General features: G+C 45.1%; 1 protein-coding gene across 4 annotated transcripts in view; it reads left to right on the top strand.

Annotated features, from left to right (window-relative positions):
* The window catches only part of ebf1a (EBF transcription factor 1a), a 78303-nt gene that overhangs the window by 49332 nt on the left and 15859 nt on the right, over window positions 1-13112 (top strand). For all 4 annotated transcript variants that reach the window (XM_032554815.1, XM_032554818.1, XM_032554817.1 and 1 more), the window contains exons 9-11: window positions 560-690; window positions 2526-2652; window positions 12602-12690. In XM_032554815.1, the coding sequence (XP_032410706.1) occupies window positions 560-690; window positions 2526-2652; window positions 12602-12690 (347 nt within the window). The remainder of the gene's footprint in view (window positions 1-559; window positions 691-2525; window positions 2653-12601; window positions 12691-13112) is intronic.

Raw genomic sequence — 13112 nt, 5'->3', positions numbered from 1 at the left:
GTAAGGGTGGGGAAACTCGCCCACCCTTACGAATCGGCAACATTTATGCCCACATAAGCGTGTGTTCAGAGAGGCTCCACAGGCCAGGAGATGGAAACCGACACACAGTTATGTTGTACAGACAGCTGAGCGAGAGCTAAGTGTTTGGTTAATGAAGGCAGAGGTATGCAGGGGGCACAGCTACTGTTGGCTCTGCTCTGCTCCCCGGTCGCGTGCCCTTTGATCAGACACTGAGCACACCTGACATTTACAGGCCTGCACGCTTTGCCACGTGTCATAAAACAAGCGCACCACCGCTGCCCTCACACGCAGGGCAGAGGTGATGTTTAATAACGGGGTGCGTATAATCACTCTGATTAGAATTCCACGTCCACGCCCCAACCCCTGGGAGAGGGCCGAGGGGTGATCTGTGTGTGTCTGAGAGTGTGTGAAAGACAGTGGGGGGGGGGAGAGAAGGACAACGCGTGGCACCGGTGGCAGAAACCTTGCTGATCTTTTATTTTCGGTGGGTTAGAATCTAATCTGTGATGTGGGATTTTTATTGTTATTATTATTCCAGCAACCCCCAGCATCAAAGCCATCAGTCCCAGTGAAGGTTGGACAACAGGGGGCGCAACGGTCATCATCATCGGAGACAACTTCTTCGATGGCCTCCAAGTCATTTTTGGAACAATGCTTGTCTGGAGTGAGGTGAGTTACCTGTTTCACACTTCACCTGTGATTACAAAAATATGTTGCACTTGAATAATATCACACTGAAACTTTTTTTTTTTTCCTGAGAATATTTACTTGGTAGATTTATGCAGCATGCCACATTAGGGACTATTCTTTAGTTATTTTATAGGAAAGGTGTTAAGATTAATCTTATAGCAAGTATGAGATTTACCCATCACTGTTTAAGTTGACAAACATTTGTATATTAACTAACGACTTCCTTCTAAAAATGGGGAAAGAAGGGTTTTCTATTGTTTGATTTATTAGTTTGTTACCAATGGATTTTTATTCCTCAACCAGACAATTTCTTTTAGCTCCCTTTAATTAGAGATGAACTCATTTAAGAGGAAAACAATAAGCGGATAGGCAAACATGGGATCAGCTCCAAAAAATATCCAAATCTGTTTTACCTTAATCCCAAGAGATCATCAAAATCTGCCTTGAAGCAGTAGATAGAAATCAAGTAGTGTAAAATATTGCAGAGAAAGAAGATGGACCTTATGCATTGGTAAGTTTACCCTGTTTTGGTGTGTTTCACAGAAGACATTTTTAAATGAGCGCTTGAATTTGCAAGCCAGTAATTTTAGCTGTCAAAGTTCTTTATTTGCTATTAATGATCATTTTACATGCAGTCATTCTGCTAACGCACTACTCCTCGGAACAGAGAAAAAAATAACCCTTTGTTTGTCGCTGTCTTTGACTATGTGGGAGAAAAACAAACGCAGACAACTTGAAAATGGAAAGAATCAATCAAGAAACACTAACAAGATGATTAATAAGTAATTAAAAGCAATAAGTAACGTCAGACTGCAAGTACTTTTCACATCCATTTTAAAATCTGAGCAGCAGGCTGCAATCTGTGCGGCTCTCTGTTCACTTCCTTCCTTACCTGCCATCTATTAGGCTGCGTTTGAAGGAACACTTTCTTGAAATACGCGTGCACGTCGTGCAGGACGAATCCCTTTGTAAGGAGCATCTGCCACATGACTAAAATGTAAATGCGGTGTATGTGTAAAAACCGAAGGTCAGCGAGGCAGTGCAGCTAAACAGCTTCCTCTTTAGTAAAGGAATAATTCTATAAAAAGCTCCTATATTGTCTCGCTGAGGGGGTGAGTTTGGAAGGGGGGGGGATGCAGACAATGGTGGAATGAAAGCCCAGCTAAGTGAGGAATGAAAGGGACAGTTAAGAGCGACGCACACATGCATCCACACACTTAAAGTGCTGGCAGCGGCGCTGATAGCTTTTGAGCGCTCCTAGCGTTTGAGTGCTAGCTCGCTGCAGAGAACTAGCTCTCAGTGAGGCCTCATCTGCGCTTTGTCATGATACCGCTTTCTTCAAAAGGCCCTTCAGAATGCGCACGTGCGTGCGACGCGAGCCGCACTAAGTGAGCCTTTTGGTGCTTTCATGTGGCTAACGGCGGCTAGATGGCTCCAGCTGACAGACACAGAGACGGGGCCAGTGGGGACAAGCATATTATACACTTACTTATGCTGTTCAATAGGCGCGCGCAGAGGAATCGTGTGTTTTATTCATAAACAGATAACCGCTTTTGAATCCTTATTACATAGCCCGTGTCAGTGCTGATAACCATCCTAAGCCTCACAGTGACATTGCCTTGGGCTACGGGGCCACCTGAGGGCTTTGGCGCTAACACATCATTTTCAGGCTTATTATACGGGAAAAAAAAAAAAAAAACAGTCAAAGCTGCAAAACAAGAGGGGCTCAGACAATCCAAGAGTGCTCCCAGGAGCGGCTGGTAAGATGTGAAGTTTCATTTCATTAATCCGCCTCCCTTCTGCCCTCTCTGTAGTTGATCACTCCCCACGCCATCCGTGTGCAGACCCCGCCCAGGCACATCCCCGGGGTGGTGGAAGTCACGCTGTCCTACAAATCCAAACAGTTCTGCAAAGGCACACCTGGACGCTTCATCTACACAGGTACCACTGAAGCGCTGACGTCAACGACACCAAGCTGCAGTGTAATAACGCGGTCGATCCAACGCCACGTCCTGCATTCCGTGACTTGACTCGTGGCGGAACGACGAGGAGTAATCAGATGAACCGTGTTCCCACGCTGGCTTATTTTAGACACACTTCTTTTGGCCGTATCTGCTGAAACTGTCGAGGTTGTGCATTTTATGCACTGAGGGGGGAAAAAAAAACAAAACATGCACGCTAGACAATTCAAAGTTCAATAACGCGACTCGATAATTCAGTGAAAAGAAAAAAAAAGCCTGCTGATCTGACGAGAAAAGGAATTTTCCCTCTTTTATGAAGCAAGTGAAGGTCAGGGAGGAGGTTTAACCTTTTGATTAGTGAGATTATCAAGAATTAACCCCCGTCGAAGGCAGGATTCAGGAAAAACGGAAGCGTTTCACGCCGTTTTTTTTTGTCGGCCGGGGTGCGAAAAGCTCTGGTGTTGCGTTGAAAAATCTAGCAGTGCGGTGAGCGAACGGCGGAAAGGAGCGAATGTGAAGCAGTGATTAACCAGTGCGAGGCCGCAGGTCCTCTGGGGAGCCCGCGAATCACATAAATCTGTCTGTAATCTCAACCACTGATAGACTTAGGCACTAAGCCCCAACTGGAATTGCCAACATCTGACAAAATCATAACTGAGCGGGAGCGTGCGAGTCGCCATGCATTTCTCTACATCTTGTGTCCTAATTACAGAGCAACAACACTATCTATCCACAACCATCAGTCACAACTACGTGGATTCATGGTAAAGGCTGCAATCGGATGCGCTGCTGTCTTTGCACATATGTACTCCAGGCACACGCTTGCTGAAAAGTAACTGCATTACTAAGAATGGGGCTGGGGGGGGCAGATGGGTGTGCAGCCTTTGCCATGCCAGAGCTGTCCAACACCTCACAGGCTGCCAAACACACAGAGCTGTGTGGGTACACAGGAAGTGCATACAGGAGTGTCTGTGTGCGCCTTCGGCCTTTTGGTTCGCCAGTCATGTGGGACTCATAAATGCCAGAGATTATCCAATCACAATTTTGTGACCAATTTCCGATCTCTTGTTTCTTTTAAGGCTTTGACCCTTCTGTACAGTTTTTTTTTTTTTTTTCCTTTTTGCAGATACTTATCTTTAAGAATTACAATATAGGCATTTAAAAGAGGTTTTTTTTTTCTCTAGCCCTCCTCCCATAAATCTAGTGTGGAGGCGACAACGTGTGTGAAAGAGCCACCATTGTAAAAAAAAAAAAAAAAACGAAAAAAAAGGAGGGTTTACTATTGTTTTAAAACAAAGGCAAATGATTTATGGCGTTGACATTTTAAACTGTCTTTATCGTCTCATATTAGGGGTTACTGCAGTTGGCATCGGTACCATTAGTAAAAAAGGATTCTCAATGTCTATTTCCTAGAAAATGTAGATTGTTGCCTTAACTTCCAAAAGAGTGTAATATATTTACAAATCTATAGACTTGTGTCTGTATGCTGTAGAAGATTAGGTTTTCTTTTTCATCTCTGTTTTTCGACCGGCTTCCTTTTAAACAGCTCAATGACAGTGAAAATACTGTTAAACCTCTGCATCAGCTTTCACATTAAAGAGTGTGCTTAGAAGTGCAACCTGGCACATATGCTCTATTCACTGAATCAAAGGCATCAGACTTTTGGGCATTGACCAGCCGGTCACCGGTTTTTGATCAACAGCCAGTTCCTTGGTCCATCTCCAAACGGAGAAATCCTGCATTGCTTCTCGCCATCTTCAGTCCAGTCACAATGTCACGTTCAGTTTTTCGAGAAACGCGTCATTGAGCGAATTCATCTCTCTCCCGCATTTTGCGCGCTCTCGGCGCCCTCTTGGCCTCCGCGGAGGTGCACAGAGAACTCTCAACAGGTGAGAGGCTGCAAGGTTATCCGCACGGAGCCGAGCCCGGACGCCACAGAGCTGCTTGCCGAGCAACAACAACATCTTCACAAGGGCACAGTCAACCGTGGCGAGGCATAGATCCCAGCCCGACTTTTTTTTTTCTCACACTTCGTTTTTAGCCACTGCTGTGCGTCCTCAGCGGGTATTTGTACCTTCCTCTCTCCCAACCTTCTGTATTGTTCCACTTCCCGCGAGGGGAGAAGGAGCTTGCTCTCGTTTAGCGTCGCGAGCGAGAGCCAGAAACGGTCGACAGGGTGAAAGAAACAAAAAAAAAAAAATTGATGCGAGAGAAGGAGGAGAAGAGAAGCGGACGAGAGAGAGAGAGGAGGATTACCGTGGGCTACGTTACCCTCCTGGGTCTGTTTGGCACCAGTTTGAGCCCAGTTGCCAGTGGGTACTAATCATAGAGGATTGGCAGCGCCGTGTGGCAGCTGGCAGCCACGGCGCACACATAAACACACATCAACGCAGCCCAGCAGCATCAGACTTGCATGCACTCGTATATTCCACGCGCACGCACGCGCGTGCACGCTCTGAATTACATTGGGGACAGCTGGCATTGCTAATCAACTTCTGCTGAGGAGAGGAAAGCGAGCAGCTCACAGACCTAATTAAGTCAACACATACCCAATACTGCTGCTACTGCTGCTTTGCAAACATGCTACCCTCATAACCCTTTCTTTGTGTTTTCTCTTTGCCGCACACCTTCCGCTGCATGATTATCGATACTCCAGCACGCAGCTAGAGCCACCAGCTGGACAAAAACTGGACTGTCGCTCTGGATAGACGGGACAACTGAGTTAACTTTGGGTGCAGAGGAGAATCGCTGAGAAGCTATTACAGTAATGTGTTTCCTGTCGTCTCTGAGGACTCCTCTGTCATTAGACTTCCAAAAGCTTCAATTAGAATCATCAAAGGCAATTAAGCTATCCACTGATAAGAATAGAAGAATGTTGTTGTTTTTTTTTTTCAATCCCTGCTCTTCCTCTGTCGTTTTATCCCTTTATCCCTCTTCTGTTCCACTCTCTGCCCTCTGCCTTACCCACCTCTGGGGCTGAGAGCTCTCCCTAATCCCCCTCTCTTATTATCAGGTCATTGCTTGCTCCCCCCCCCACCCCACCCCTGCCCCCGCCTCCATCTACATCCTCCTCCTCCTTTGGGTACGGATGCATCTCCACGTTGGCTTGTGTATCACCTCTTCACTGGGTCGTCGCAACATTCATCAAGGAAGCTCTCCCTTTTCTTTTCTCCATGCAATATAAGGCGATAATGCTCCACCAGCAGGACCCACGTGTCCACACGTTCTTGTGTGCGGGGCTGGAATGCCGGCCTCAGATTGGGAGAGTTGATGAATCGCCCGTGTCGTTGAAAAGGCAATCCCCCTCCCTCCTCAGTATGCAACCTTGTCTGTGTGCCGCTTCCACCTCGGCTTCTGCTGATATTAAAAGGCTCTGCTGGCTCACATTAAGGGCTGCCGGTGACGCACGTCCCGCCCGCACGCGCGCGCGCCAACATTAGGGGTGGTTTTTCAGCAATGAGTGCAGATTAGGTGTGGTGGGAACATCAGTCAGCTTGCAGCCAGGAGGAGCGGGGACAGCGAGAGGAAAAAGACAAAAGTCAAGAAGAGAATTTAAACCAGCTGCCGCTGACATCCTTTCCCCGTCTCTGCAGAGCTTTTGCCTTCTGAGCTCTAAATTAGTTTTAGGAGTAGAGGAAGCTCAGGCAGTCAGTTGCCTGTCATTTTAGAACACTGCATGTTCTGTTGGGAAGCACAGATAATGCCAAGGGGTGTGATGCAAGCATGAAGATGCTCTCACAAGCTTGAAAATAACGCTAGGTCTCAGTGTCTTGCGAAAGCATTCGTAGTCCTTGAACGCTTCTGCATTTTGTCTCCTTTGTCTCCTTTTGCAAACATTTCTGTATTTTATTGGAAGTTTACATGAAAGGCCAACACAAAGTAGTGCTTATGAAACGCATGCCCCCTAATTTTTCTTTCACAACATTCCTTTCACTGGATATTGAGACTGTGGCAAGATTTTCAAATCTTACCACAGACTCTCAGCTGAATTTAGGTTAAGGATTTGACTGGGCCACACCACCTCATGAAAATGCTTTGATCTTAAGCTTTCCGTTGTGACTTGCGGTATATTTCTAGGGTGGCTTTCCTCACAAAAAGTGAACCTCTGACTGAGACTCAAGTTTCTTACAGCCTTTAAATGGGATTTCTTCAAGAATTGCCGTGAGTTTAGCACTTTCATTTTTCTCATCACTTGCCTGCTGAGGAAAGGCTTCATCTCAGTATGATGCTGCCATCACCATGTTTACCTGCAGGCATGGTGTAAACACAGTTGGCTTTAGTCTGACCAGATGATTCCGTGAGTGATTACCTATGTGGCTTTTGGAAAACAAGACTTTTTAAGGCCACATTTATGGAGTTCACAAATAAAAGTTGAGCTATCAACAGATGTTCCCACCTGACTTCTGAAGGCAATTTGTTACACTGGGTTTTATTTAGTGGCATCAGATTGAAGAGGGGTGAATATAAATATATGCCACATTATCCCTTTTCCTAAATTTTAACAGTAAAATAGCTGAAGTTGATGTTTGTTGGTGTCTGGATTATTAAGTCACAATCAGCAGGCACCATCCCATTACCGAGAAATCGCAGGTGAACCCAGCTTTCTGTGTGCCGGTTACAATGGCTGCTGGAAAAGACAAGTGTTTTGTTGTTGACTTGCAATTCAGAAACAACTTGCTGCGTCCCTGATTGTTGTCCTGGAGGCTTCTCTTCTTCTGCTCCTGGATCCGACTCAGGGTCAAAGATGCTATAAAGTGCAAATGTATATGTTGAGTGGGCGTGGCCAGCAGCAGCTTCCTTGGATTTAAAGTGACAGGAGGCCCCAAAACAGCTAATTCCAAAAGGCAGAATTAAAATTGTATTATCTGAGAATGATTTTATGAAAACATTATAATGAACATATTCTGTATCACTCAGCGGCCTGTTCTAACTAATTCAAGGAAGCATAATAAAGCTTGTTATTGTAACATTGGAAAAGTCCTAGTGGCATGAATGCTTTTCCAAAGCACTGTTAATGCAAGGTTTCACTTTATAATCAAACCAAGGAAAGCTTGGATTAATTTGATGCAACTTTTTCAGCAGAAAATATGCAGGATTTTATTTATTTATTTATTTTAATGCATGGCTAAAGATAACATCCCGCAGATAAACACATTCACATATAAACTCACGATGCCCCCACGGATGCGTACGAGCGCATCGACGACGCACATGTCATCTGGCAATAAAAGCCGGGTTCGACCGTGAGGTGGTCAATTACTTGTCCCGCTCCTATTTGTGAATGCTGCCTTTTATTGAGCTTGGGCGGATGCCTGCTGTTGATTAAACCGGCCCAGTCTTACAGCTGCTGGAAACCGGGCCAGTCGAGGGAGCCGCATACATCCCCGGTCCCTAACTGCAACAAAACTCACACCTCTATTTGAGATTGAGATTAATTTTCTGCACCATGTGGCTTGTCTTCCCTCTTTAGCATGCTGCCTTCTTATTATGGGAACATCTGCTCCATGATGATGATGATGTAAATGAATTTGGATGTAGATTATTTTATACCCTGCTGAAAATGAGCAGCCTTCACCAGAGGGAACGGTTTCTTACTTTTTTTTTTTTTTCTTATGTCTTAATTCAAGCGCACAGTTTCTATCTGGATTTTTTTTTTTTTTTTTTTCAAAATTTGCATTCTCCCTGTGAGGCTCCTAGCTGTCAGGTATTGTTAACTGTCGACATGCACTTTTTGCAACAGATAATTAGGGCTTACGTTCTAGCAGCGTCCTCACCTCCATTGATTTGTAGAATCTCCATTTTTTCCCACCTCCCCACCCCACCCCTCTTTCTCTCGCTCTCTCTCTCTCTCTCCGTCGGGCTCAGCCTCTCCCTTCCTTTAGGAGCGAAAAGCTCCACTCATCTGTTTTCTCTGTATGAATTTCCAGCCACGCATTAGTCTCCCTGACATGTTCAAGCGATGCTTTATTTAGCTTGTCGGATTCTGCAAATAAACGCAATCTCAGGGTTTATGGAAAAATGGATAAAAATTAGATTGTAAGGTATTGATCTGGATTGTGAGTAGTTGGTGGGGGGTGTTTCTTATGTGTGTGTGTGTGTGTGTGTGTGTGAGTGAGAAGGAAGGCAAAGGGGGAGGTGGGATGAGGGGTGTTAGTGGGCAGCTCTCATCTGTGTGAGGAGGAGGAAAGGAGGGGAGGGAGGGAGGGGATAGGGGCAGAAATGAAGCCGTAATTCAGGGCTATTGAACCCCCTGCCACTGGCAGCATCGATCGCCAAGCAGCGCTTATGAGATCACACCTGAGCACGGGAGACTGCAGAGGGGAGGGAAGGACAGGGAGCGAAGAAAGGGGAAGGGAGTGAGGGAGGGAGGAGAGAGGGAGAAACAGAAGGTTGTGATATGATCAGCTCCATACCCTGCCGTCTGAGGGCCTGTTAAGGTGTTAACATCAAGCCTCAGAGCCAATTACCCTGCAACTACCCTACCCACTCACCTCCCGGCACACACAGCGCTGTGACACAAGCCGCGGAGACAGGGCAGCCGGGCGCTGACTTTTCAGCTTCCAGGACGACTGGACTGTTCTGATTTCTCAATTATCCTCCCACCTTCTTCTTACGCACCCAACATTCACCCTCAATGCCTCCCTCTCCAGCCTCCACCCCACCCCCCCTCAACACCCTAGCTTTATTTCCTTCCCTTCCTCCCCCCCTTCCCACCCTCACCTCTTCGTACGCACTCCCCCTGCGGCTCTGTGGGTTATTATAGTGAAATATGAAGCGATGTGGATTCTAGGCTTCATGAAATTTCCATGAGCATTGATCTGATCTGATGTGGGTGATTGCTAGGTGAATCCCTCCAGTCCAGGGCTGTTGCTCATCTATTCATTTATTTATGGCAGTTATGTTTTACTGGCTTTGATTTGCTCTTCTGGAGAGCGACAGCTAAGGATTATAAATATACCTGTATGGGAGAGTGGGAGCTTTGAATCCCAGAGTGCAGAAGCCTACCACTCCTTTTTTTTTCAAGCAAAGGAGTTGTTTTTTTTTCCTAGCACTAACTTCTGCTGTAAAATGGAAGATATTGAACATAGATCTTACATTCATCTTTGCAAGATTATAACTTAAAAGTTAATTAATTTCATTGTCCAAAAAAAAAGGGGAAAAAAAGACATTTTTCCCCTATCCAACTGAATCAATTGAGAACCAATTCTCATTAACATTAAAGAGCTGGAAAAGAGGCATAAAAACAATATTACACCATACTATACAACAAAAGAGAGAACAATTTTACACTATAAACACCAGAAAAAACTAAACAGCAAATACAGTCAGATAATAAAATCAAGCCGCTGAGCAAAAAGTGCAGCTTTGTTGGCCGATTTTTATTAAAGAATTTTTAAGAGGGGGAGGTGAAGAAGAGTGAACATTGAGGTACAGGGTTTGAGAAGCAAAAACTTAAACCTTAAACCAATACCTTGTTATTGGTATCAAGTCATGACTGTACATGTGAAGGAGTTTTCTTAGTGAGCGTTTTATGGTATAGGAAGAAACCAGTGATTTTTTGTTTCTGTGAAAAGTCTCAAAGTGGGAGGCCGTATGATAAATAACTTCAAGTTTGTGAAAGAGATGTATTACAGGAGACTTGTAGACATTAACGAGGTTGAAAACTGTGAGCATTTTGATTTTAATCAGAAGTTATTTGGGAGAATATGCCAATAAAGGCTTGCTGCGGTAAAGACATGAGCAAAACATTTCTGTTTGTGTTCAAGGAGAGTGTGAAGTAAAGCTAGTTTCTTCAGCAATACCTTTTTAAGGGATGATTTCCTTATGAGGGGTGCTTACAAAATGCTAGCTGGACAATGGTCAAGTCAGCAGTGTTTTAAGTATTAAAACTCATTTTTATTTACCTAATGTAATCTTCAAATATTTTGAGGAATTCAGTTTTTGGCCATCAAAATGAACAGAAATAGTAACTTGATCTATATCACTTTCTGTGCAACAAATTAATAAAAGGCTATCACTCTATGAACTGAATTCCCAAGAAAATGAACTTTTCAAAGATATTCCAATTCATGCAGATGCACCTGTAAGGGCATAAAAAAGGCAACAAATAATCCCTAAAGAGATGGAGCAAAAGTAGTTAGCGAAGTGCGTCGCTCCCCCCGTCCCCACACACACACAAGCACCGCCTCTGGTTTATGGCCCTTGAAAACGAGCAGAGACAATATCGTTTCCTCTCTCAATTACCAAAATTGTGTCTTTATTTGTAATAGGGGTATCCTGTATGTCCTAGGGTTTTTTTATGCTATTGTTCACTCGAGGCTCATTTGGCTCATTGAGCAGAACTGATAAAAAATTCATCATAAAAACAAAAGCCTTTGAGACGAAACAGAGGATTTTGCTGGAACAGTCCCCCCCCCCACCCCACACACTCTTTTCTCCTCCGACTCTGGTGGGTCCTAATCCAGGGAAAATCCTCCTTTAGGCTTTGCGGAGATCAGACAATGGGGGAAGTAATGTCAAATATTTGTCCCCGGCAATAATTCACGGCGTATTTGTTGCATGCGATCGTGTCATTGTGTTTTGTTTCATCCGTTGGATCATCCAGCCTCTAATGCGCGTCCTTCTTGGGAAGTTGAGCCTGCCCCTGGCACCGGGACTTTTACTCTTTCTTCCCTCTGGCGTCTTTGCTTCCAGCTATTCACCTTTCCTTTCATTCACTCTTATGGATTACTGGGAGCAGTCCACAGGGAGAGCTGTCCAAATATGTTTGTGTTGCCAAAGGAGAGCATCACCTACTCTTGCTCCTGTCTTTGGTTCAAGAGTGTGTGTGTAGGCGTGTGCAGGAGTGAAGCAATGGTGAAATCACTAGAGGTCCAGCAGGACAGCTTGTACTCATACCCTCTGGGGGCCCTTTTTTTTTTTTTTTTTTTCTTGGGGCCGCCTAGTCAGCCTGGCTGCTCAGATGTGAGGCGAGTGAGGCATCAGCCCTCAGGAAACATCCAAGCTGCGACCCACAGGGAAAACAGACGGATGGGACAAACGCACCAAGGCGATTCCCAGCGAATAATAGTAGCTTTTCTTTGTCTCCTGGCACAAATACGAGCCCAAGCGCACTCAGGCGACTGGGAGCTCTGCGGAGACGCAGCAACCTCGAAGGGAGGGACGCTCCCCTGAAAAGTAGTCAAGACCTCACGTTGACTTCCGAGGCGGCTCAGGAGAGAGCGAAGGCAGTTCAGAAGCACAGGGAGAAAGGCAGAGACAGTACATTAGGAATGAATTATGTGGAGAGAGCACTTATCCAGCAGTCCTCCTCTGAAGTGTTTGTACTGTACGCCTCAGATCTTCATTGTATTTATTCTAATGTTTAAATATTCATGGTAAATCTTCTCATATTCAATTACCGTTGCACGACCACAGCATGCAGAGAGAGTGCTTTCTCCCTGCCGCCAGGATGAGCTCACTCTGTGTGTATTGTGTGTGTTGGCGGGGGTGTGTGTGTGTGTGTGTGTGTTTAGTTTGTTCCCCGGAGCGATCAAGCCTTTGTTATATTGGAACCAAGCTCTGTAATTGCTTATATTAGTCGCTGATCAACGCAAGACCACAAGATTCACACACACACACGCACACGCCTGCACACAAATGTATTCACCCCCGCATGATTCCTGACAGTCTTTTTATTAACCACCAAAGCAGGAGACAGAGAGAGATTCATTACATCACAGGCTAACAAAGACACACACCAGAGCCTACGGAGAATACCTACGTTTGTGCCACGTTTGGTTTCACATTCACCCTCGATTAAGTCAGGAGTCCGGGACGCGTCCTGTCATGTTTCTCAGCTAAACCTTGTGTGTTTTTTCCTATCAAGAGTCATAGACTTAAAGCTTTATTTCTGTATTGTTGTTTTGTTTTTGTTTTTTTTATTTCAGCACTAAACGAGCCAACGATAGACTACGGCTTCCAGAGATTACAGAAGGTCATCCCCAGACACCCTGGAGACCAGGAGCGATTACCCAAGGTACGGCGCCTCTCCACTCTTCTCGTGTTACCGTCCTTCTACTGCTTGCCCAGTGAAATGATTCCACAGGAGCTTGACGTTGTATAACTGGAAGACATGAGAGGTATTGAAAACTTCTTGAGTTTCATAGAAATAGCAAACGGCGCTGTGTCCTCACGCGCAGTTTGTTCTTCGGAGAGAGTCAAACATGCATGACAGACTACAGAATGCACAAGATGTCATGGAGCAATTCCTTTCATTACTATTCTTACCCCTTGAAGTTTTTTCATAAATTGCAGTGTATTTTATTGGGATTTTCTGTGATAGAACAACACAGAGTAGTGCATGAGAAGTTAAGGTTGCACAGAAATCTAAAATTTAAAAAGTATGCCATGCATTTTTGTACAGACCACTTCACCCTCACACCTTTTAATGAACCGCCC

Source organism: Xiphophorus hellerii, chromosome 23 (genome assembly GCF_003331165.1).
Source record: "Xiphophorus hellerii strain 12219 chromosome 23, Xiphophorus_hellerii-4.1, whole genome shotgun sequence".
Lineage (NCBI taxonomy): Eukaryota > Metazoa > Chordata > Actinopteri > Cyprinodontiformes > Poeciliidae > Xiphophorus > Xiphophorus hellerii.
This window is presented reverse-complemented; position numbering and strand designations above follow the sequence as displayed.